This window comes from Andrographis paniculata, unplaced genomic scaffold (assembly GCF_009805555.1).
Source record: "Andrographis paniculata isolate CXL003 unplaced genomic scaffold, ASM980555v1 Contig80END, whole genome shotgun sequence".
Classification (NCBI taxonomy): domain Eukaryota; kingdom Viridiplantae; phylum Streptophyta; class Magnoliopsida; order Lamiales; family Acanthaceae; genus Andrographis; species Andrographis paniculata.
Genome location: NW_026137618.1, coordinates 4348987 through 4375597, shown reverse-complemented (window position 1 = coordinate 4375597; position 26611 = coordinate 4348987). Strand labels below are relative to the sequence as shown.

The 26611-nt window shown below is 24.6% G+C and overlaps 1 protein-coding gene and 2 non-coding genes across 4 annotated transcripts; 2 read left to right on the top strand and 1 right to left on the bottom strand.

The window, feature by feature from the left end:
- Positions 1-11747: 11747 nt before the first annotated feature.
- On the top strand, positions 11748-11819 carry TRNAD-GUC (transfer RNA aspartic acid (anticodon GUC)). The gene has a single exon. It is a non-coding gene; the product is annotated as a tRNA-Asp (tRNA).
- Positions 11820-14781: 2962 nt separating this feature from the next.
- Positions 14782-14853, top strand: TRNAD-GUC (transfer RNA aspartic acid (anticodon GUC)). The gene has a single exon. It is a non-coding gene; the product is annotated as a tRNA-Asp (tRNA).
- Positions 14854-17262: 2409 nt separating this feature from the next.
- LOC127240862 (lysine histidine transporter 2-like) lies at positions 17263-25560 on the bottom strand. Of its 2 annotated transcripts, none has more exons than XM_051259708.1 (8): positions 25387-25560; positions 24585-24745; positions 22108-22491; positions 20857-21250; positions 20015-20120; positions 18993-19084; positions 18801-18869; positions 17263-17568 (listed from the first exon to the last, which is right to left on the bottom strand). In XM_051259708.1, exons 1-8 carry the CDS (start codon positions 25432-25434, stop codon positions 17470-17472), a joined length of 1353 nt encoding a protein of 450 aa, XP_051115665.1. In that variant the 5' UTR covers positions 25435-25560; the 3' UTR covers positions 17263-17469. The 2 variants fall into 2 exon arrangements, with proteins under 2 accessions (XP_051115665.1, XP_051115666.1); XM_051259709.1 differs by having other exon boundaries at positions 20857-21142.
- Positions 25561-26611: the final 1051 nt, after the last annotated feature.

Genomic DNA, 26611 nt, shown 5'->3' with positions numbered 1-26611 from the left:
TAAAATTCAAATAAAAATCAAATACAAACCCAAATTTTTCGGAACCCAAAAAAAAACACATCCATAATAATCAATTTTTTGCACTTTCCATATGAAGTGACGTGACGTCTCCTCCTCCACCTATAGCCCATGTGATTATTAATTGTCTCTATCTCGAAACCCAAACTTAATGCTCATAATAAAAATAAAATATATTTGTAATATTTTTATGTTTACATTCTTATTTTATATAAAATAAAATTATTTATATTCAATAAAAAATTGTTATATCCAATAATTATATTACTTCAAATTAATATTTTTTTAAAAAGAATTAAAATACAATACAAATTATTATCTTTATATTATTTACATAAATATATCGAATTTTTCCATCATCATCAGAGGACAACATATATTCCTTCCAACTGCCGCAGTACCTGTCCCGACCCCCATTCTTTAATTAATGGTGCACATATTTTTCTAAATTAAATATTTATTTTTATTTATATAAAAAATTCTTTTTTATTTGAAATATTACTTCAAAATTATTTTCATTTTATTTGTTTAATATAAATACTACTGCCTCCGTCACACATAATTTGTTCCTATTTTTTATTTTCGTCCGTCCTACATAAGTTGTCTTTTCTATTTTTGGAAATATAATTATGCACTTTAATCGCATTTTAAATTTTAAATTTTATAATTTTCTTAATTTTAATTAAACTATTTACTTATCTTAATCTTAATCTATCGTTATTTTTACTAATACACTTCTTAATTACTTACTAATTATATTTTACTTAAATTCTCGTGTTTATAGACAGATGGAGTACTTGAAAGCACTCCTAATCTACATATATAAATAATTTGTTTAAATTAAATTTGAGAACAATTCATTCAAGAAATTTTTTAGTGATATGAACTGTAAATATTATTAAATAAAAAATATAAATACAATATATATACACATTAACATAATATAGTACCATATAATATTTATATTCTTTTGATTAAAAAAATAATAATTCAACAAAATATTCTTTTTTCATTTCACTGACTGTGTCCACTTTTTAATTTTTGTTTGTTTCACTTATTCTGTCATTTTTATTTTTTCAAAAAAAATTATACACTTTAATCTTATTTTAAATTATTTTATTTATAATTTTTTTAATTTTAATTAAACTATTTAGTTATCTTAATTTTAATCTAAAATTATTTTTATTATAAAATAATTATTTTCACTAATACGTTTTTAATTATTTATTAATTATATTCCTCATAAAGTTTTGTATCTACAGTAGAAGAGACACGACAGTCGGGAAGGAGCGAGTTTATTTTTTTATATTACAAGACTATTTATCATGTTTAATACTCCATCCGTCTGGTTAGAAATTATACATATTTCTATTTTGGGACGTCCAATTACAAAGTAAATATTTAATTAAATATCTTACTTTTTTTTTCACAAATACCCTTACATTACATCAAATTATTACTTTATCACAAAAAGACAAGAGCAAAAATATCATTACACTACTACGCCAAAAATAAATATTTTTTTTACACGTGGACGGAAGGAGTATATAAAAAACATGGTTATCCCAAAACACAAAATGAACACATATTTTGCAATATAACAAAAATCTAGTACTTCCTCTGTCCCGCAAGAAGAGCACCGTTTGCTTCTTCGCGTAGATTTTTTAATATTCGTATTATATTAATTTGTAGTAAAAAGACAAAAATGCTCTTATTAGTATGGTATGTTATAAAAGTGATAGCATTTGTGTAATATATTGTAAGTTGTAAGGAAATTGTACGGACAAAAATAGATAATGGTATTCTTCTGAAGTATATTATTTATTATTTTAAAAAATGATTAATTTTTTATGTATAATTTGAAATAAAAAATATATATATTGAATATAATAATTTTAAAATAAAAATTATTACATGAGAGCTAGTTCAGATCAGATCTGGGAACAAACAAACAAACATTATTAATGTAATTACTAGATCAAAAAAATATGAATTAAGTTCAGAACTTCCTTCCATATATTATAGATACAATTGCTTCTCTCCCCCCCCCCCCCCCCCCCCCCGGCTCCCCTCTCTCTCTCTCTCTCTAACATATATATGAGTGGTTGATTTAATCTTATAAGGTGAGATGAGTTTAATATCGTGGGCAAAGAAGGAGCTGGCAAGAATCAAACTCCACAACCCTAAGAGGTTGCTGCCACCGCAGGTCACCTCTCTCTCCCTCCCCCCCCCCCCCCCCCCCCACCCCCTCTCTCTCTCTCTATATATATATACATATATGTATATATATATAACATCTGTGATGCAATGCAATGAACAATTAGAACTAGGGTTTTTTATGTTTGTTAGTAGATTGTTTGATATTCTGAAGTGACTTTCGTTTAAATAAAAAATTTAAAAAAAAAAAAAAAGAAAGAAAATGAAGTTTTGGAAAATATAAAAAAAAATAAAATTAATGAGATAATTTTTATGAGAACAACTAAATATTTTATACGATATTTATATTAAAAGAATAATAATGAAAAATAGAGTAATGTCAAAACTTACAAAACCGTGTGTAATTTAGAGCCTTGAATTTTGAGAGTTTCTTAAATGATGAATATCTTTTATTGTAGATATTAGAAAGGAAAAATGTGTATATATGTATTATAGATTTTATGATGTAAAAATTGTACCATAAAGAGAATTAATAGGTTATCCTCCCTCCGTCTCATATTTATATGTTTATTTACTTTTTGCACAAAATTTTAAAAATATTAATATTATATTGAGATAAAGTAAAAGTAAATGTAAAAAAAATAAATTAACACTATTAATATTGTATGATATCAAGGTATGACATTTGTGTAATATATGATAAATTGGAAGGATATCTGTAATGTTAGGTAGATAGTATTATTACTAAAAAAGAAAATAAATATTTTGTTATAGTACAAACCAAAATGAAAAAATGGATAGATTGTCAGCGGAAAGAGAGTATATGCTTGTAAGTTTTTTCATTCAACTTTTACTATTTATAATATTTTTTTAAAAAAAAAATACTATTAAATTAAATATTTATTCTTAAATTTTTATATAATACTAAATATTATTTTTAGATTCAAAATATCATTTCAATATCTATTTATATTACAACAAACAAACAAACTACTATTCAAATTTACTCCTTCCGTCCCACCGTCCCATGTAATTTGTCTCTATTTTCTATTTTTGTCTGTCTTACATAACTTGTCCTTTCTATTTTTGGAAATATAATTATGCACTTTAATCGCATTTTAAATTTTAAATTTTAAATTTTATATTTTATATTTTATATTTTTTTTAATTTTAATTAAACTATTTAGTTATTTTAATCATAATCTATAATTATTTTTACTAAATAATAATTATTTTTACTAATACACTTCTTAATTACTTACTAATTATATTTTACCTAAATTCTCGTGTCTACAGTAATACATTCATATTACTTGGGACGGAAGGACTAAAATTTTACCATCCAAAATTCAACTCTAAAACCTACAAACACACTTCAAATTTTTTACTATGCAATTAGTATTATTTTTAATTAAAATATATTTATCTTTATATAAAGTACTACCTATTTGGAAGGACTGCATTTACTTTTTTTTTTTTTTTTATTGAATTTTGAATATTAATCATTATATCAAAATATAGTACAAATTTTAAAAATAAAAATTTAATAAAAATATTTTTACTAATGTTTTATAATACTAATAAAATGACAATTGTATAAAAAAAAAATTAATATTAAATATAATAACGCAAAAAATAAATATAACTATTATTTAATTTAAAATTTAAATAAAAATAATAATAAAACTCTAATACAAACCACAACACCTATGAACATAATTAGGCACAAAGAGATGGTCCATAGCAAACCAGAAGAATGGGTTTTGCCTAAAAAGTATCAAATCCTGCAAGAGAATGCGTATGTTTCTTTTGGTGTTCTATCTTCGTCTTTTTTTCTTTTTTTTTTTTTAAAAAAAAATAAAAAATAAAAAATAAAAAATATATATATTTTATTTTAATATTGTTTCCATATTTATAGATTAAAAATAATTATTTTATTAATTAAAAAAACATATAAAATAATATTGATATATTTGTCATTGTAAATAAGAAATAAGTATTTATTTGTAAAAGTTATAGGTATTTTTGTATATATATATATATATATTACTTTTACTATAATATAAAATAAATACGACGAAAAGAGTACTAAAAGAGAATTGTGAAATTTTAAAAACATATTCCATTCGTTCAAACGAAAAGTATCTTTTTTACAATTCTCGTTCGTACTATTCAAAAACATTTATTTACTTATAGACTAATACAAAAATCTCGTTTAACTTTTACATCAATTATAAATATATCATTATATAGTACAATTAATGTATACATAAAGTATAAATAACAAAAACATCTAAATTATACTTCACTTTTATTAACTAATAAAATAGTATTCCTTATGTCCTATAAAAATCGTACCATGGGCTTTTGTGTATTGATTCTTAAATATTAATTATTATATCAATACGTAATACAAATCAAGAGAAAATGACAAAAATAGACTTTTATAATACAAATACAATAACATTCGTTGAGTAAATTATACAAATATATGAATATTTTTTAATGTTAAGTATAATAACGCAAAAGACAAATGATGTCCCTTATGGTGTTTTGTTCGTGGGTTTTAGTTTTTGGGTTTAGATTTTTAAATAGTAAAATGTTGAATTTAAATAATTGTTTTATGTGATATAAATAGAGGTTGATATTATATTTTAAATATAAAATAAATTTGTAGGATAATGTAAAAAATAATAATAATAATAATTATTATTATTATTATTTGATACGATATTTTTTTAAAAAAAAAATCTAAATAGTAAAAATATGCGTTAAAATCCACCAAAGAACAATTATATTCATAAAGTGGTGGTTGGTATAAGATGGAAAAAAAAAATCAATAATACTCTTGGATTTACATAGTGTATGATAATATTTTTGTAAATAAAAATATGAGTGAAATAAATTGATAATTGAGTAGGGATCACATATATTACAAATAGAAATAAATTATTTATGTGATACACTTCTAAATAAAAATTAAAACTATTTAGGTATGACATATGGATTACTATTCAAAAGAAAATTTAAATAAAAATTTCAAACAAAATAAACTCTACTTTTTATTATTTCTAAAAGGCAAAATAATATAAAAACCATTCATGATTTATGAAATTGTGTAAAATTCCATTTAAAAAAAAAAAAAATTGTGTTTGATTTTCTTATAATTTTTAAAAAACTATATATAAATCCTTTCTCGTCACTAGTTTAACGATTATTATTTTAAACGCGCCTTAATTGCAAATATAATTCAATATCCTCAAAACTACAAAGTCGCTATTAACTAAATGCGAAAGAGAGTTTAAATGCTTAATTTTTAAAATCATAAGAAAATCTGACTCGATTTTTAAGCAACGAGAGTTTCATACAATTTTCATAAATTACACATGTGTTTTATATTTTATTATCTTTCTAAAAATTTTAAGTCCTCAAATAATTTTAAAAACATATTTAAATGGAACCTCAACGTATACACTTAGAATTTTTTATTACTATTCATAAATAGTAATTTAAAAAATACATATATATATATCAAATTCAAATATATTTTCTTTAATAAAATACTCTTACAAGTTTTAATATTCACAAAAGTTTTAAAAAATTCTATTAAAAGGGACTTTGTCAATATATTAAAAAAATTAAATAAACTTTTTATTATTATTGCATTAGGAAAAACGTCCTGTGGAGCATGTTGTCCAATTGCAACCACTCTTTGTTATGTGTACAAATTAAATTCCATGTGGTGTCCCAACCCACCAAATGAAATCAAAATTATATACAATTTGGGTCAGAATTAGGTATAGCTATTTTTCTAATTGTTTATTTTATTTTATTTATTTATTTATTTATATTTATTCTATTTAATTTTATATTTATTATATATATATAGAAAAAAATCATTTTTAGTCTCGATATAATTAAAATTCATCAATTTTGGTCTCAATATAAAAATCTTAACAATTTTTGTCACAATATAAATTTTTTATCAATTTTAGTCCCAACATAACAAAAATTCATCATTTTTTGCCCCATTATAATCAAACCTTATCTTTTTTGGTCCAATCGTCAACAAACTGACAGAAAATATTAACGTGAAAAGAAATCAAATCTTATATTTATATTCGAATAAATTGCATAATCTTGCAAGTCTACGTCAGCATTTTCGGTCGGTTTGTTGACGGTGGGACAAAAAAGATAAGGTTTAATTATATTGGGATAAAAAAATAATGAGTTTTGGTTATATTGGGACTAAAATTGATAAAAATTTTATATTGGGACAAAGAATGATGAGTTTTGGTTATGTTATGATCAAAATTGATAAAATTTTTATACTGCGACCAAAATTGATGAATTTTGGTTATATTGGGACTAAAAATAATTTTTTCCCAATATATATATATATATATATATATTTTCATCATGAGTTGTTTACCTTCTATACAACATATAATACAATTTGGGTCAAAATTAGGTATGGCTGTTTTTATTTTTATTCATTGGGCAGTTGTTTACCTTCAGTATAACATAATTAGGGGTTTGTTAAATTTTTGTTTTAATTTTTAGTTTTTAAATTTAAATTTTCGTTTGAATAATATTTTAAAACGATAATATTTGTGAAAAAGTATTACTCTTTCCGTCCCTCGAATGTATGTTTTAGATTTTTATAGTATATTAAAAAAAATATTATTTTATTGGTTACTGGAAATATATGAGAGGTTTTGATATTTTTTGTCCCTTAATTTTATATAAAATATAAAGTAATTATATACGTAATAATATATTTGTAATTTAATTAAAAATTAAAGATATTTAGTATTAAAGTATGATTAATTTTACTAAAATAAAAAATAGGTATTTTTTAGTGAAAAAGAAAAAAAAAATAGTTGGAACAAAATAAATATGTTTTTATTGAAAAATTAGTAGGTTGAATAGTAAAACCAAACACACCCTAAATATGTCATTCTTTTATGATTATATTTAAATGATGGAGTAGGTGATATTTTATTAAAATATAAATATATATTATAAAATTTTAAAAATGTAAAAAAATAAAATAAAAAGACATTAAAAAGTAAATGAGTTTGGAGAACAAAATTATTATCTTTTATCTTTATCTTATACTATTATCTATAAAATAATAATATATTAAAATTATATATTAAAAGGAAATAGATACATATAACTCGGACGAGAGTATAATATTTTAATTAAAAATTTAATAATGCATTTAATTCTGAGTTTTAATTTTCAATTTTTGTTTAAATCGTGAATAATATTTTTTTATAAAAGTATTATATTTTATAAAATATAAAGATTGCATAACAAATAAAACTTAAAAATATCAAAGATATTGAAGCTTAAGGTTGTGTTTGCTTTTACATTTTCAATAACTACTTTTACATAAAACTTTTAATAAAATTAATTATTTTTTTTTCACAAAATATTATATTAAATCGTTATTATACGAAATCAAACTAGTTACATAAATCCAATCGAACAAAACCATAGTTTATATGATGTTCGAATTAATAATAAGGTATCAATGTAATTTTTTTAACATAAAATATATTATGATACGGATATTTAAAAAAAAATAAAAATACCACATATTCATCCTAAATTGAAAAATATAAAAATAATAAATATATGTAGTATATTAATTTTTTTTTTTAAGAAAATGTGTAAAAAAAATTAGAAAAAACAAACAATTTGTGCGTACTTGATAAAAATATTTGATAATATTTGTTTTTTCTTTGGAAAAAAAGTTGTATAACTCATTTCTTCAATATATATACATACATATACTATATGATATTGGCAAATGTTATGACACCGCCAATTTTATGTTAGTTAACTATGTAATGTGTAGGGTCATTTTTTTTCGAAAATTTATGAAGGTATCGATAATTTAACTATTAATAGATTTATATTATACTCTCTTCATCCGCATATAAAGGTCATATTTAGTTTTTGCGTCATTATACTTAACATTAAAGATATTCTTATATTTATATATATATTTTTTTGTACAAATGTCATTCTATCAGTGTCATAAGACATTAATTGAAGTATTTTTGTAATTTTTTTTTAATTTGTACTATATTTTGATATAATAATTAATTTTCAAAGATCAACACGCAAAAAGTAAATGAGACCTTTAGAGTCGGACTAAAGTAGTATATAAGAAGAGGAGGTTTTATTAAACTAATAGTCCCTCCGTCCCACATAATTTGTTCATTTCTTTTTTAGAAATATAATTATACACTTTAATCTCATTTTAAATTTTAAATTTTATAATTTTTTTAATTTTAATTAAATTATTTAGTTATCTTAATCTTAATCCACAATTATTTTTATTATACGATAATTATTTTTACTAATACACTTCTTAATTATTTATTAATCACACTTTACCTAAATTCCCGTATCTACAGTAATAGGCCCATAATACATGGGACGGGGGAGTAACTAATAACAAAAAAAAAAAAAAAATTAACTAGGAAGATCAAACTTGACAACACAAAGTCGCAAATTAGTCTAAGCTTCGATAAATGAAAATAATCTAGCTTATAAATTATCATTCGAGATATGAGTGTATGAGACAACCAGTTTTTCCTAACTTAATCGCTAGTAAATGTACGATCATCGATTACTTTCCTTAAGTGAGTGATACAATACTATTATAATTTTTTCTTTAACTCAAAATCATAACCACAAACAAATTTTTTTTTTCTACATAAATATCAACTCTAAATAAACTTTTCATTCAAAATTATATATATTTAATTTGAAATTTTATCATTTTCAAATTCCAACCCAACCTCTAACCTTTGTAGTCACATTAATTACCAAATTTATATATTTGTTTTGCAATGATTGACTTTTTTTTATTATTATTGTACATCTAGTAAAGAATTTCAATATTCGATTTTGGTTTTATATTGAATTTGGATTTCATTTGAATCAATTGCTTTCGCTATTAATTGATTGGTATTTTATATACGAGATTTGTTCGATAGATTCAAAATTTCAAAAATAAATTCACAATAGAATCAAAGCTAAATTAATGCTTAATAATTATAAATTGGCTAGATATCGAAAATGGTTTTAGCCGCTGATTTAAGATGCGTCAAGTGCCAAGAGAGAGTAGCATCCACTCTATCAACTATTAACAAAGGTAACGATCAATGTTTCATATATTAATTCATTCCAAAATTTGTTGAATTTATATATTTTTGAAATTTTTTGATTTTAATTTTTATATACTATGCAACAATTACGATTTTTTATATAAAAATATACGGTATTTATTCTCACAAAAGATTAGATATCCATTTGTCACATCGATGACCTCTTTTAATTGAATTGTAGAGCTCGACTCCATAGAAGTGAATGTCGTCGAGAAGAAGGTAACTCTCATTTGCAAATCAATTCATCGTTGATCCTCTCGATTGGTCGGCTATATATTCAAATACAAATTCGTGCGTGCATGTAACCTACAAATCATTTGAACTCAGCTCATTGTGGTTATTGAGCAAAATGGTGTGTTATTTTTCAAGTTAACAATACTTGTTTTGCTCGTAATAAGTAGAAATTAATACTTTATTTTAGGTATATTTTTAAAATATTTTTAAAACTATTTATTTAATAAGACTGTAAATGGTGCATTTATAGTTGTGGGTGTTTTCATTAGGTGGGATCCATCACTTATTAATATACTTTTCGTCTAAACAAAAGTATCTATTTGTATTTTATGATATATTGAAAAAATAATAAATAATATTTTTTTTATTATTGAATTTACGTGGTTTTGACATTTTTGTTCGTTGAAGAAATATATAATATTATATATATTATATATTAATTTTATTTATTTATCTTAAAATAATGTGTATTATATAAAATAACATATATTTCATCTGTCCGTTTTTAAGGGTTATATTTACATTTTGCGTTATTATACTTAACATTAAAAATGTTCTTATATTTGTATAATTTTTTTTTGTAGAAATCTCTTTTTATTAATATTATAAGACACTAGTAGAAGTATTTCCGTAATTTTTTCTTAATTTGTGTTTTGCTTTTACTAGTCTGTCAAACAACGAACACTACAAGAAAATATCATTTTTGTAACGAGATTTTTTCGTCATTAAATTCACTTTTTTCGTTACTAATGATATTAGAGACGGAATTAATGATGAAATTACGTTAGCTACGTGATCTTTAGTGACGGAATTCCGTTACAAATATACTATTTTTTTTAGTGAAAATCAACAACTAAGTGCCCAAAAACAAGAAAACTTACCAAAATCTAAAAACATATCAAATATACGAAAACATGGTGATTAAATTGAACTCTTCTTGTTTGTGTCTATTTCAAACTCCAACCACGAAGATGATTGGCAACCAACGACTCCGGCAAAAACAGCAGCGGCAGCAGAAGCACAGCAACAATAACTCTGGCGACCTTCTCCGGTGATGAACAATAGCGACTTTCTCTTTTTTCCGGCGACTCCCAAGCAACTCGAAAAATGATGATCGGAGAAACTATTTTGAAGCTCAGTCTACAACCTAATGACTCATACTTAGGAACTAACCCAACTGTCTCCAAACAAAACTTCAAACCTACGGATTCAATTTATGAACCCTAACCGATAACCCTAAGAACTCACCAAGAACACCCAAATAAACAACTTATCAGAAGGAATCGAACTAGAATTATTGCAATTTCGGCAAAGAAAGAAAACCCTAAAACTTACCAAGAGGAACGGCGAAGAAGATGAACCAGATAAACTGATTTTTATTTTTCACACACCTGTGCCGAAAAGACAGAAAGGAAGGGGAGTTATAAGGCGGGGGCCGGGTCGGGTCGGGTTAAAGGATTTTGGGTTGCGGGTTAGACTTGATTTATGGGTTTGGGCCAAAATATCAATACTTTGTACTATTTTTATATAATCATTAATATTAAAAAATCAACGTGTAAAAAAAAAACCATTAGAGTAGGACAGGACGGAAATAGTATATATTAATTATATTTTATTAATATGTAATTTTAAAAATATTAAAATACATGTATTCAATTTGAGTTTTATTAAATATATTAAAGTAAAATCGTATTAATGAATGGCCTATTAGTGCTGGAAGACTCACTACAAAAAAAAAAAAATAATATACTTGTAACGGAATTCTGTCACTAAAGATCACGTAGATAACGTAATTCCATCATTAATTCCGTCTCTAATATCATTAGTAACGGAAAAAGTGAATTTAATGACGAAAAAATCTCGTTACAAAAATGATATTTTCTTGTAGTGACTCGCGATTGTGAAATTCAAATGTATTTAATTTCACTTTCAAATTCAAATCACTAAAAAAAAAAATAAACTCTATTTTCTTTCAAAAATATAATATCAAAATATTATTTAAAAATAAAATTTCAAATCAAAAATTTAATTTTAACTCAAAATCAAACAACAATTATGATTAAAATTATATTTTACCATAAAAGCAATTTAAAAAGTAAGTATGTTTTACTAATTATATATTTACTATCCAAATTCATAACAACAGCAGTCGTTGTAGTATAGTGGTGAGTATTTCCGCCTGTCACGCGGACGACCCGGGTTCGATCCCCGGCAACGGCGCCTTTTTATTTTCATTCTGGCCACGGCTGGCGGGTAGCTGTGCTTTTGCATCAGTCAAAATTAGATACTCAATTCCCTCTTCTTCTTTTATTATTTTTATTTTTTTTTAAATTTTTAATAAAAACTACTCCATCCATTAGTATACACATGTCCCTTAAATCTTTTTTTTTTTTTTTTTTTGTCTTACGTCTTATGTTAAATTTACCTAATTATTATATTTGAATATGTTTGTTACAGCTCCGTTTTATCCTGCTCTAAAGATTTTATTTATTTTTTATATGTTGATATTTGAATATTAATTATTATATAAAAATGTAGTATAAATTAAAAAAAATAATAAAAATATTTGTATTAATTTCTTATATTATTATTATAATGACATTTGTTAAAAAATAAATACAAATATAAGATTATTTTCAATGTTAAATACTTATTTTATTTTTTTCAATTCAATAAAATATTTATATCTTTTAATCTTCAGGTCAACTCCTAATTAGCTAATTTTTGCAAATGGAGAGAATAGATAATAGTCATTGCACCATATTTTAATGGGATATGAAAATTAAAGAATAATATTTTAATTTTTTTTAAAAAATAAATTATTTGAAAATTTTATAAAAATAAATTAGTTATTATTTGTTAATTAAAATTTTGGATAAATATACTTATTTATTATAAATAAATTGTACATAAATTTAGTAAGATAATAAAAAAATAACATAATTATAATGGACAAATAGAAAAAATAGTATTTAAATATAAATGTAGAGCATGAAAAAAACGTAAAATTTTATAATATTAAGATAAATTTATTAAAAAATTAATTAAAAACTAATGAGATAAATAGAGAAAATAATAATATAATTGTAAATAGATAAAAGTTCTACGTAAAAAAAAATAATAATAATATAATTATACACGACGAAATAGAGTACAACATTACACGACATTAAAAATACTTTTATGTCTACTTTTAGATAAGAAAATAAAATAAAATTATCCATCGCATCACCTTTTATAAACAAAAGTGAGTAGTGTAACGTATTTGGAAGCTAATATGTCCGGCGTTTAGATTACGCTTATGAGGCCCAGACCAACCGTCCTTGTGTGCAACAAGTTTAGGTATGTCATATAGTATGAGAAAATTATGCGGAATACATATCTTCACAAAGACATATGTCATCAACCAGCAGCAGGACAAAGATTCGCACAAATGGAACAAACTATGACCGAAAATTCGGAGCGAAAATGTCAATCTGTGACAGTATTATATGTATATATATCATCCGAACATAAATATATATATAATTATTTTTATATTTATCTATTTAAATTTCCAAAATAATAAAAATAATATTGTGGGTTCACTTTTTTGTCGTTAGGTTTTGTAGGTATATATCATGTTGGTTTCATGTAGTATATACTTGTTGTCTTTGTACATCTCACATTTTTACTTTCTAAAAGTATCAAAAATATCATATTTATGCTTAAGGAAATATATTAATATTTTTCTTATAGTGTCATCAATAAACGTGATGTTGTACTGTGAGCCTCCAATAGATGATACAAGAGTTGTTCTCCACAAGTTTGTATGAACCAACTCAAACTCCAACTTCTCATTTTTCAGGTCTCTCACACCATTTGAGAATGACACATTTCTCTGTTTTCCAAGAATACAGTCCTCGCATACTTCAATATCGACAGGCTTGAAACCTGACAATATTTTCTTTGAAACAAGTTCCTTTATCACTTTCTCGCTCATGTATCTGAGACGATAATATCATAAATTTGCGTCATTATTTATGGTCACGGAATCGATTCCGTCTCGCATGTTGTTTGTCATGTAAAGAACATCATCTTTAATCTTTTGAGCCATCACAATTGATCCATTGGTTATCTTCCATGATTTAGTTTCAAAATTGTCGAGTAACATGCCTCATCAAATTATCCCACGGTAATCAAATTCTGTTTCAAACCTGGGACATGTCCTACGTCATTTAATCTACGCTCGCTTCTATTCAGTATTTTGATTCGGATCTTCCCTTACGTACAATTTGAAGTGGCTTTTCACTGCATGAGTGGAATGACGCTCCTGAGTTCAAGATCCATGACTCCATTAGACTCCTGGCGGTCAGAATCAGCGTATCGGATATCTTCTCTACTAAGTTTGCCGAACTCTTATCCTTTTTCGTCGCCTTGCACTGTCATTTCAAATGCCATTTGTTGTTGCAATTCCAACATACCACCTGACTTACATTTTTCTCGTCCTTGTTCTTCGGTTTTAACTTTGACTAATCTTGATTTTGACCTCTTCTCTTCGTATCAGATTTATCCATAGTTTTGGCACTAAGGGCAGATTTAGATCTAAATTTCAGTATTCTTACCTGAATTTCTCCGGATCTTCTCGCTCAAGATTAGATCTCTGACTGCATCAAACTTCATCTTTTTCTTTCCGAAAGAAGCCGAACTCAATGCTATTATTACTAAATCCCAACTATCCGGCAAAGGCGATATCAGAATTACGACTTCGATCTCTGAATCAAATTCAAGATTTACCGACCCTAATTGCACAGTGATCAGATTGAACTAATTCAGATGCACAACAACACAAGGATATTTAAATATTTATTATTATATCAAAACGTAATACAATTTAAGAGGAAATGAAAAAAATACTTATGTTGGTGTTTTATAATCATACAAATTATAAGGATATTTTTAATGTTAAGTAAAATGGCGTAAAAGGTAAATGAGATCCTTAAAGCCGGACGGGGAGTATATTATTATTTATCTCATAAAATATAATTTCAAATTATTATTTAAATAATTTTTTTAAAAAATAATTTTAAATAAACATAAAAAATAATTAGGACTAAATTATATTTAATCAAAAATTATTTTAAAAAAGTAAGTATTAATTACATAAATATATTGATACCACCAAAATCTTTCAGCAACAAAAGTCGTTGTAGTATAGTGGTGAGTATTTCCGCCTGTCACGCGGACGACCCGGGTTCGATCCCCGGCAACGGCGCTTTTTTATTTTCATTTTATTTTTTCACGGCGGCCACGGCTGGCGAGTAGCTGTGTGCTTTTGCATCAGTCAAAATTAGGGACTCAATTCCTTCTTTATTTCCTTTTTTATTATTATTATTATTATTACTATTCCATCTATTCAATTACCGACGAAAATTTAGAAGTAATATAATTAATAAATAATTAAAAATATATTAATGAAAATAATATCCCTTTAATCGTCTATTTATTTTGATCTGTTTCATAATAAGGTAGCAATTTTTTTTTTTAATAATTGTACTATTTACCTAATATTACAAATATCATTTCAATTTACAATGTATTACACAAATGTCATTACATTTATATCATACAATAGTAATAAAGTTAGTTTAATCCTTTTACTTTTATTTCTATTCAATATAATACTAATATTTCTAAAATTTTGTGCTAAATATAAATAAATAGATAGATATGAGACAAATAAAATATTATGACGTGACTTATCCAAAATTTAAAAATCATAATATTTTAATATAAAATAGAATCAATAAAAAAAACCGATAAAAAAATTAAATTATTATTTTTTAAAATAGAAATAATATAATTATGAACGAATAAAGTTGTTTATTATAAAGAAATTGTACATAAATTTAACAAGATAAAAAAATGATATAATTATAACAGACAAAAAAGAGATAATAGTATTTAAATATAAATATAGAGAATATAGAAAGTAAAATTTTATACAGTATATGATAAATTTATTAAAAATTTAATTAAAAACTAAGTGAGATAAATAAAAAATAATAATAGTCTTTTATGCTCCAATCTAAAAGGATAATTTGTTTTTTCAATATATTAAAAAATACTAATATAAATATGGAGAACGTAGAGAGTAGTTCAGGCCGAACGCTTGAATTATTTTATGGTCTCTGGAAAAATTGCGAGACTATCTATTAAAATAAAATAATATTTTTTTCGTTCAAAATATTTGTCCGTTTTACTGTAGACACGATAATTTAAAAGGGGTATAATTAGTAAATAATAAAAAATATATTAGTGAAAATAATTATCATGTAATAAAAATAATTATAGATTAAGATTAAGATAACTAATTAGTATAATTAAAATTAAAAAAATTATAAATTAATTTTTTAAAATAAAATTAAAGTGTATAATTTTTTTTCAAAAAAAGAAAGTGACAAAATAAGTGGGACAGACGAAAATGGAAAGGTAGACATGAGAAGTGGGACGGAGGGAGTATATAATAAAGATTTTCAAAACTATTTAAAATAAGTTCGAATTTTCTAAACTAAATAAAATAGGTTTTAAATTTTCAAAATTAATATTAAAGCTTTGAAATTTTTAGATTAATTGAAGGTTCAAAATTTTTTAGACTAATAAAGGTTTAGAATTTTGAAGACTATTGAAATTAGGTTCAAAAGTTTTAAGACTAATTAAAATAGGTTCGGAAGTTTCGAGCTAATAAAAGTTCAGAATTTTAAATACTAATTAAAATAAGTTTGGAATTTCTGAGACTAATTCAAATAAGTTCAAAAGTTTTGAGACTATTAAAAGTTTGAAATTTCCGAAACAATTAAAAGTTCAAACATTTCAAGACTATTTAAAATAGATTCGGAAATTCCAAAACTATTCAATATAATAAAATATATATTTAATATTTTTTAAAAAAATCTGAAACTATTTTAAATAGTCTCAGAATTTTCGAGACAAAAAAATTAATTGATTTAATATTTATTATATATGTATTTTTTCCGTATCAGGATTTATTATGAAACAATTTTCGAGACTATTTTACAAAGTTTGGGTAGTGAATATTGTCAATTTACTTGTTTATCGTTAGGTTTTGTAGTTAATATAATTTTTCTAGCCCACTATCGTGACCACGTGACGTTTCTGTACTTCTCAAATCTCATGTAATTTATTTTTGAAAAAAAAATTAATCCCATTTTAAAATTTAAATTTATAATTTTTAAAAAATTAATTAGTTATTTTAATCTTAATTATCTATAATTATTTGTATTTCATTATAATTACTTTTACTAACACATTATTAATTTATATACTAATCATATTTTTTCTAATTAATTCCGATTTCTACAATAATTAGAACACCGTATCCGGAACTGAGGGAGTAATAACATATAATTTGGTCATAATTGTTAGAAAAGTGATCTTCTTAAATCATTAATTCATTATCTTACTCTTTTTCATAATTTGGCATAATTAAACACACCTATATTCTTGTACAATGAATCCTAGAATAATACATTGGTATGTTTGTTTAGAAGATTTTTAAATATTTTAACTATCATCGAATTTTTTTTTCTGTAAAAAATATCAAATCAAATACATATTTTTTTACTTTTTATATTATACTAAAAATTAATTTGTACATTCAAAATCTAACACCTATTTATATTACATCGTACAACTACTCAAATTCAAAAGTTTTACTATTTAAATCCCAATTTAAAATTCGAACCCCTAAACAAACACACCCATATGAATTCTTTCTAATCTAACAAATACTCATAAATTAAACATTCACAATCTACACTTATAATATTGCACAAATTGAAAGAAGTTTGATTCATTACATTCCTAAAACTTATGAATAGAATTTATAACCTTTTGCATCAATTATAACCTTTCTTAGTCCTCCCATAGCCGCGACAATCATCAATGCGACACCGAGGACTATGCAAACCTGATGCCGATCGAAAAACATGAATTAATCAAAGACGCAAAGTTAACTTTATATATAAGGTGAGCACGGTAAATTTTTATCACGCCGCTTTTATAAAATATATATATTCTTTTAAATTCCTAATCTAATAAGCTATTGGAATTTTCTTTTCTTAAAATTAATTTATCATCTTATTACACATGAGGTTTTAGGACCAAAAAAATAAATAAATGCGTATATGATAACTTGCATAACTTAAATAGGGTTGTGAAAAGTACAAGATAAAAGTGGTGATTAGCCACATATGTACATGATTAAAATTGTAATTTTTTTTCCATCAAGATTTGGATTTGGGAATTGGAGTTTGATAGTAGTAATGATTTGAATTAAATAAATATTTGATATGATATAAAATGCATATGATAATATATATATATGTATCTAATTTGATGGTTATAAAAAAAAAAAAAAATGATCAATAATACGATATCCAAAACCAAATCTTAAATAAACACAATTAACTCTCATGTGTTTCTTTAAGGTTTAGATTAGATTTGTGTTTCTTTACCCAAAATTTTTCAAAATATATTATTTTGACTATGCATTTTTCGAAAAAAAAAAAAAATTATATATATACATTTTCTAACATCACAAAATATCTCATCGAATATTATTTATATATATAGAATTGAAATAGTATTTGATTTAATATAAAATATTGTTATTATTTTGTTTGATGATTTTAGGGAAAATATATTTTATAAATATTGCGAGACTAAAACCAAACTTTAACCGAACAAAACCATATGTATTTTTAGGTGGGACTTGTATATATATATATATATATCGAATTTGATGGTTTTAAAACAGAAAAATGATCAATAATACGATTTCAAAACCAAATCTAAATAAACACAGTCAATTTTTATGTGTTTCATTATTTAAGATTTAAATTAGATTTGTGTTTCTTTACCCAAAATTTTTCAAAAATTATTATTTAGATTTTACATTTTTTTGAAAAAAAAAATATACATTTTCTAATATCACAAAATATCCCATCGACTATTATTTATATATATATTGAATTGAAATAGTATTTGATTTAATATAAAATATTATTATTATTTTGTTTGATGATTTTAGGGAAAATATTTTTTATAATTATTGCGAGACTAAAACCAAACCTTAAGCGAACAAAACCTTATGTATTTTTAGGTAGGAGTTGCTCGTATGAAAATTGAACTAATACTTACCCAGTTTGTGAACCAAGATAAACCATATCTTCTAGGTTTTTGGGTTACAAGCCATATTATGCAGGGAAGCTGAAATATAAAATAAAAAAAAATAAAAAACATGTAAATTCATATGTTTATCGATCAATTATTCATTTCTATTTTGCGCCAAGACAAGCAATATCATTCAAACATTGAAGAGAGATGACTTACAAAGTATGTGGTCGGTGCAAATGCAAATCCTCCAAAAAACCCTAGAAGCCCATCAAAGAAAGGGAAGGACAAGGCGACCAACATGGTGAAAGCTGAAAGCAATAAAATGTGTTAGTCGAAAATTCGGGTTTGTTCACTTAGTATTCGCTACAAAAAAGTTGAACCTTAGCTACGAAAAATTTTTGTAGCAAAAGGTAATAATTCATAGCAAAACTATTTTTGCGACGAAATTCATTTTGTCGCCTAGACCGCGTTAGTGAAGGTCTTTGGCGACAAATATAATTTTCGTAACAAATAGTAAGTTTTGTGCGATGAAAGTTAAGAAAAGAGATATTGTTACGAAAATATGATTTCGTAGTTAAAACTCTTTTGCTACAAAACTAAAATTGATAAGAAAAAAGCTTTACTAACAAGATATGTATGATTCTTTTAGCTAGCCAAATGGTTTTAGCTATGGAGAAGAGTTTTGTAGCTAAAACTTTTTTGCTATGAAGATAGAATTTTCTAGCAAAAAAGTTTTAGCGTCGAAATTAATTTTGTAGTACTTTATTTTTAGCGATGACATTAATTTTTATTGCTAAATGACACGTTTTAACTACAAAAGTATTTTGTAGTTAAAAATATTGTAGCTAATTAGATATTTTTTTGTAGGAATTTTTATGTGATACGATTTTTTATAGATATTAATAGAAAATAATATATACACTTATTAACACAATACATATAATAAATATATTTTATCTACTCACAAAAAATTAATAGTTAAATATAAAATATTATTTGTTATATTACTAACGAAACTCCACATACCTAACATAAAAAATAAAAAATAAAAAATAAAAACCACATCCTTCAATTCTAATGATGACAAAAGTTAGAAATATTGATGAATTTAATTGATTTAGTGTCAAAAAACAATCTAAAGCTATTATTGTGTTTAAGAAATTCGATGTTAAATGCGACTAGAAACTTAACAAAGAATGATCGACCCTAACAACAGTGACAAAAATCTTATTACATACCGACATATGTATTCCGGGCAAGAAAACGGAGATACCAACTCGGCTTGAACTTTAATTTCTTCACAAGCACAACTTCCATCATGTCATAAACCGGCATTGCGTAGATCTACAAAAACTCACAAACCAAATTACAAATCAAATTACACATGAGAAATGTCCGTATATATGTATATAGGAAAATTGCATTTTTAATTACGTACCTAGGTCAATTATCACTTTTATTTAATGTATTTCCTTGATAATATTTTGGTCATTGAACTTTGCAAAAACTTAATTTTCTTATTTTTAAGAAAAAATAATTTTTGGAAATTAGCAAGTGAGAATTCAAGACAAAAAAATTATTCCCTGCCGCCACAGATGACTCTTTTTCTTTTTGTCCGTCCATAAAAGATACTATTTTCTATTTTTATTAAATTTATTCCTCTTAAACATACTCAACAAATATAAATAAATTTAATTATATTTTTAACTTCTTACCACCACTCAAAACCCTTATTTCTATCTCTCTTCTCGATAAACAAATACTACATATATTTTAAAGATATAATCCTAAAATATTTAAAATACCAACAACACTGCTCGTATAAAAATAATAAACTAATATTGTAGCTTAATAACTTACTAGACACTTCTAAAATACTGTATCCCTAACCAAAGGGTTCAATCCTTGCCGGGACGGATAGAGTTTTTTTTGCAAGGTAGTGTTTTAAGAGGAAGTATAAGAAAATTAATTTTTCGTAAAGTACAAAACTAAAACACAACCGATAAAAATATATGAAACATAAGTGATAATCAACTATAAGTACATGACAAAATTTTCAAAACTTTCCGTATATGTTTACCTGATAACTCCCGACGAGATGGATCACGACAAACAAGTTAGCCATGGCAATAAGCCAGGTTGGTTTGTTTAACGTGACGAGAATAATTTCATCAACCGAGTTGCCAAATATCCAATATCCAATAAAAGCAACGGGGAAATAACAAAAGGCGACGATCACATAAGCAGCAATCACTCCTTTCCACATTGGTTTTTTCGAAGGAGATTGAGGTGTCGAAGGCATGGCAGATTGTATCTCCAACACTACATTGTGGCCTGAGTAGGCAAATGCAATGCTTCCCAATGCACTGAAAAAGGTAAAAATAGTGTCGACTTTGTTCTTCGATTTATAGCCATATTGCACGTTTGGTTGCACGCCCTTGTGAACCGATGCTGCCCATGCTATTGTCGAATAACTTCATAACATCATTTAAATGATAATATTAGACATGCTTATATATATGTAATAACACCCTAATTTCAAGAATTGTTAGTTACAATCATATTCATGATTATAAAATAAAAAATAAAATCATAACATCCTACAACTTTATCGATAATATAGAGTTATTGATTCAGTGTCGGCTCTGGGCACGGGCTATCTGGGCCTACACCAAAGCCTAAGATTTTTTGGGCCTTTGGAGGCTTTATTTTTTTATTCAAAAAATATATATAATAAATATTATAAATATATGTATAATATTGAGATATTTATGTTAAAAGTTGTTTGATTATATTCTAATTTGAGTTTTAAATTTAAATATATATTCATATACTCCTATAAAAATAGTAAAAATAGAAATTTTTATTTTTTTGGATAAAAGAAAAATTAAAAAAGCGGTATTTTATTATTAAAAAAAAACAAGAATATGACAATAAAAAAAATAGAATAGATTTGGAAGACGGATTTTTAATTTGTGGTCACACAAACTCAAAATATATTTAAAAATAATTTTAAAAAGTATCATTAATATATAATTAAATAATTAAATAAAAATCCTATTTTTTTAAAAAAAATTTGTTCGGGGCCTATCAAAACTTTGAAATTCACGTTATTGGTTGTGTCGGGTACTCTCTATTAAGTCTAGACTACAGGAGTAAGGAGGTTTGATGCAACAATTTTGAAAAACATGAAAAGATGTCACGCAATTTTTAAACCAGATGAGAGAATTACGCAGAGTTTTCAAACTATTGGTGAGTTATGAGCAATCTCGTCATATATGTTTGTTAGTAAATATAAATAGTTTTTACAATAATCAATTAGCGCGAATACCTGATCGACATTATTGTTGCAGCAAGCGACACCCCGGAAATTGAGTTGAAGTTTGGAAGTTGGGAGAGCGCAAAGTGGACGGAAGCGAAGATTGTGATGAAATGTGTAAGCTTGAGATGTTTGTTTTCTCCGGTTAGCAAATCATGAAACTTTTTGAGTGAACTTCCTCCGGAAATCATATAAACTATATCTACTCCGACTATAACCATTATTTGTTGAGGAACTACTATCCACAAGCCAAGTTTTTCACCAAATGCGTATTGCCCGAGCTCATGATATCTATCAAAACGCTTTCCCTCAATCGTTTCATGCATCTCGACCATTTGCCACAATGTGTAGAGAGTTATGATCCAAGAGAGGGTGATCGCGGTTACCCCTGGACCCCTACAAAAAGATATACGTAAATATTTTATCGCCATACAAAAAAGATTAAATGTGACCTTAAATAACTTCATACATAAATATTTTATCACTGTTAAAAATATTTATACACTTCCTCCGTCATCGATATTTATGTCCATTTGATCGGACACAGGTTTTAAAAAAATTGGTAAAAATAATTTTTTTTTCTTTTATAGTAAAGAAAAGTAAAAAAGTGGTACTCTATCCGTTCCAAAATAATGGTCTTATTTTGCTATTTTCATTCGTCTATTTTCGGTAACTACCTCTCCACATTTTACAAAACTATCTCCAAATTTTTCACAATAATTACATAAAGTAGGGTATTTTAGTCTTTTAAAAACACTTTTACACCCACTATCAATATATTACTATTATTTATTAATTTTCGTGTCCATCTCAAATGTCTCTATTGTTTTGAAACGAATATAGTATTTTTTATTTTGAAAATTGATAATAGTATTTTTTTTTAAGACAATAAAAAAATTAATATAAATTTAGAGGACAGATGAAGTATATATATATTATGATGTGAGAACCGCAGTCAGTACCCGAAAATGCGCATTGAGTAAACCCCCGGCCAAACCTGTAAAATATATATTTTGGTTCACAAGAATTCTATCAATGACCCCCTGAAACTTTTGGTTTTATTCCATGCATATTAATTTAACAATACCTCTAAGTATTAGATTTATTAAATTATTGAAAATTTATAGAATGATTGATTGATTATTAAACCATATCATATATTGAAGATTGTTATATTGATGCTATTAATTATTTTATAATAAAATATTTTTCTAAAAAATACTTATATATTTGCTTTTATAGATTTACAGTAGCCTTTTATTTTTTGCTTAGCTTAATAGCAGTCAAACTACATATAAAAATAAATTAAAATAATTAAGATAAGTAAGGTTTCAATTAATTATTTTATAAATGCTGATGCTATCCTATAAGAAATATTCAACTTGTATTAAGTTATTCTAGATTGATAGTGATACTTTTATGGTTTGATTCCCAGTCTATACCTCTATTGAATGATTTTGAAAATAAATTACTTCTAAAAATATAAATTTTCGGACGGTGTAAATTCTAAAGTCAAATGTTCGATAGACTGTAAATTATATCAACGGATAAAACCATCCAAAGCAAGTCTTTGGTGATAGGCTCGACCGAGAAGAAATTGGTAAAATTCGAACCCATAATGTTTTACTCACCAATTAGGACACGACACCAACTCGATCATTCCTTATGTGAAAAAAAAAGGGAAATTTTAAAAGTATGTTAGTTAGGGCGTCGTACGTTATATATATATATATAGTGACAACTTCAGCACTGTATTGAACAACACATCATCTATATTAATATAATATAAATAAAACATATATGAACTAACATCACAACTAACATCACATGATATAGATTCAGACAACACAAGAATAGTTGATTTTAGTACATGACATGCTCTTATGCAGCACACAGGCTATAATTATGAATAAATATCACATGTCTTTATTACAAATAACATATGTTGTGTGTAATAAAGACATATGTTGTTTTTTATATTTTGTGTGTTGTAACCCATTCTCATATATACATATATATATATATATATATCACATTTTAATACTATTTGTAACAAAATTCTTTTTTCTAAAAATATATATATTCATTCAACACTCACTATAAAAAAAAAAAAAAAAAAAAAAAAAAATATTATATTTGTAACAGAATTTTATCCTTAAAGTTCACGTAACTAACGCAATTTCATATCTAATTCCGTCTCTAATATCATTAGTAACGAAAAAAATGAATTTAGAAACGAAAAAACCTCGTTACAAAAATAATATTTTCTAGTAGTGACTTAGGTTTAAGATATAATTTCTACTCACTATATCACTTGAAATACTTATTTAAATCTCTTATAAAAATTATTTAAATTTAAATTGTTACTATTATTAAAACATCCAAATAAAGCCCTTGTCATTTCGAAAAGTGCATATAATAGCCTTCTATTATATCGATCATTTTCTCAAGTAGACAATAATTCTATATTTATCTCCAATATTTCTTACCATCCTAATTCAGTCATCGAGTAAGGGAAACATAGAACTCCGGCTCCGACCATGGCCGTAACATTGTGGAAAGCCGAGTACCACCACTTTGCATTCCTCGTCGAAGAATTAATCGCAATCCAATTATCTTTCTCAATCTCCTCCTCGTATCTCTCATTTTCCTAAAAGATCAAAAATATAATTTATATTGTTATGATTATGTATAAATATATTCAAAAATGAATATACTATTTAAACATATACAGAAAATAATTGGAAAGCAATTATACTTGATGTTCAGTTTACTAAAGCAATATTTTTCAGTTTTTTTTTTTTTTTTTTTTTTTTTTTTTTTTTTTTTTATAGTACAATGTTATTAATTTTCTTGAAAAATATTATTTACTTAAAATATATTATATTCAAATCATTATTTAAATAAAACTTAAAATCCAAAAAAAAAAAAAAAAAACACTACCTAAGAAATCGTAAGGACGAACAAATTACATAAGGTAAGGTATTTTGTGTTTGGATGCTTTATAACATTTTGGATTTATGTATTTATTTATTTAATAAAAAAAAATATATGTTTCGAATGTGTTTGGATGCTTTATAACATTTTGGATTGATTGATTGATTTATTTACTAAAAAATATGTTTCGAATGTGTTTTTTAAATATATGTATATATATAACATTTTTTTTTTTTACTGAAACAAAAAAGAAAATTAGCATATTCTTTTACGACAGATAAATAAGAAAATAAACTTTTGAATAGTTTGCTTTCTAAAAAATTTGATGTGTGTGTATGTAGTGATCGAGCTTACATCTTCGGATCCGAAGTGGTTTTTGTTCGAAGGAACTATGATTTCCATTATCTTGTACAGATAAAAGCCACAGGAGATTGAATCTTCGACAAATTTACAAGAGCTGAAAGAAAAAAAAAATTGAGAAATCTCCGCGTATATATAAAAACCCACAATGTTGAATAAGACTTGAGTGAATTTCAAACATTATCGTTTGGAATATATATAGCAACAACATTGAAAAATAAAGGCATTGTACATCTGTTTTTTTGTTTTTTTATTTAAAATATCACATCAGGACCGATGAGAATTGCATTTTCTTGATTGCATTTTCCAAGAAGATTACAAAAACTTATCAACATTTATAAATTATTATTATTATTTTATATATATATATATGTATATATTAACAATTGACGAAGACTTTAAACAAGAATATTATTTGTGGAGCCTTGTTATTTAATGCAATGAAAAGGAATGTGATGGTTAGCTATGTACTCTTGAAAGTGATATTTAAGTTTTATACATTATTGACTAAAGTGTTTGTTTGTGTCTTAGTTATATATATATTTTTTTTTGATTAAATATTATCATTCAATATTTATGATTTCTTTGTAAAAATACATTATTTTTTAATATTAATTTGGGTTGGGTTCGATCTAGGTTTGATTTTTTCTTTTAATATTAATTTGGATGTGAGATTTTATACATGAGAATAATATATTACTCCCTCCGTTCCAAATAAGGTGCAATATTTGCTTTTAGCACGGGTTTTTAGGTAAGTAGTATTAAGTAGGATAATTTAGAAATGAGGTGATGTGATGGAGAGAGAAATATATATTTTATTTTTTTATTTGGATGATGTGAAGAAATAAAGTGTGGAGTAGAGATTAAGTATAATTAATTATTTTCTATTTTGAAAATGTCGGCAGGGTGTTTGGGATATACCAAAGAAGAAATATTGCAGAGTGTTTGGTACGGATGTAGTATTTTTTTTTTTTTTTACAGAGAATTGATACACAGTGAAAAAAATAAACAATGTTCACTATTTTTATATTCTTTATACAATAATGTTTTTGTTTTGTGAGATTGTCGGAAAAAAAAAAAAAAAATTGTGTGAATAATAGAAACTTGTATAGGAAATATAAAAAAATAATGAATGTGTATATAATGTCTAGTTGTAGTGTTTTGAATCAAAATATGTGAAATAAATGTTAGAATTACCATTTTGTATGAAAATTAGATA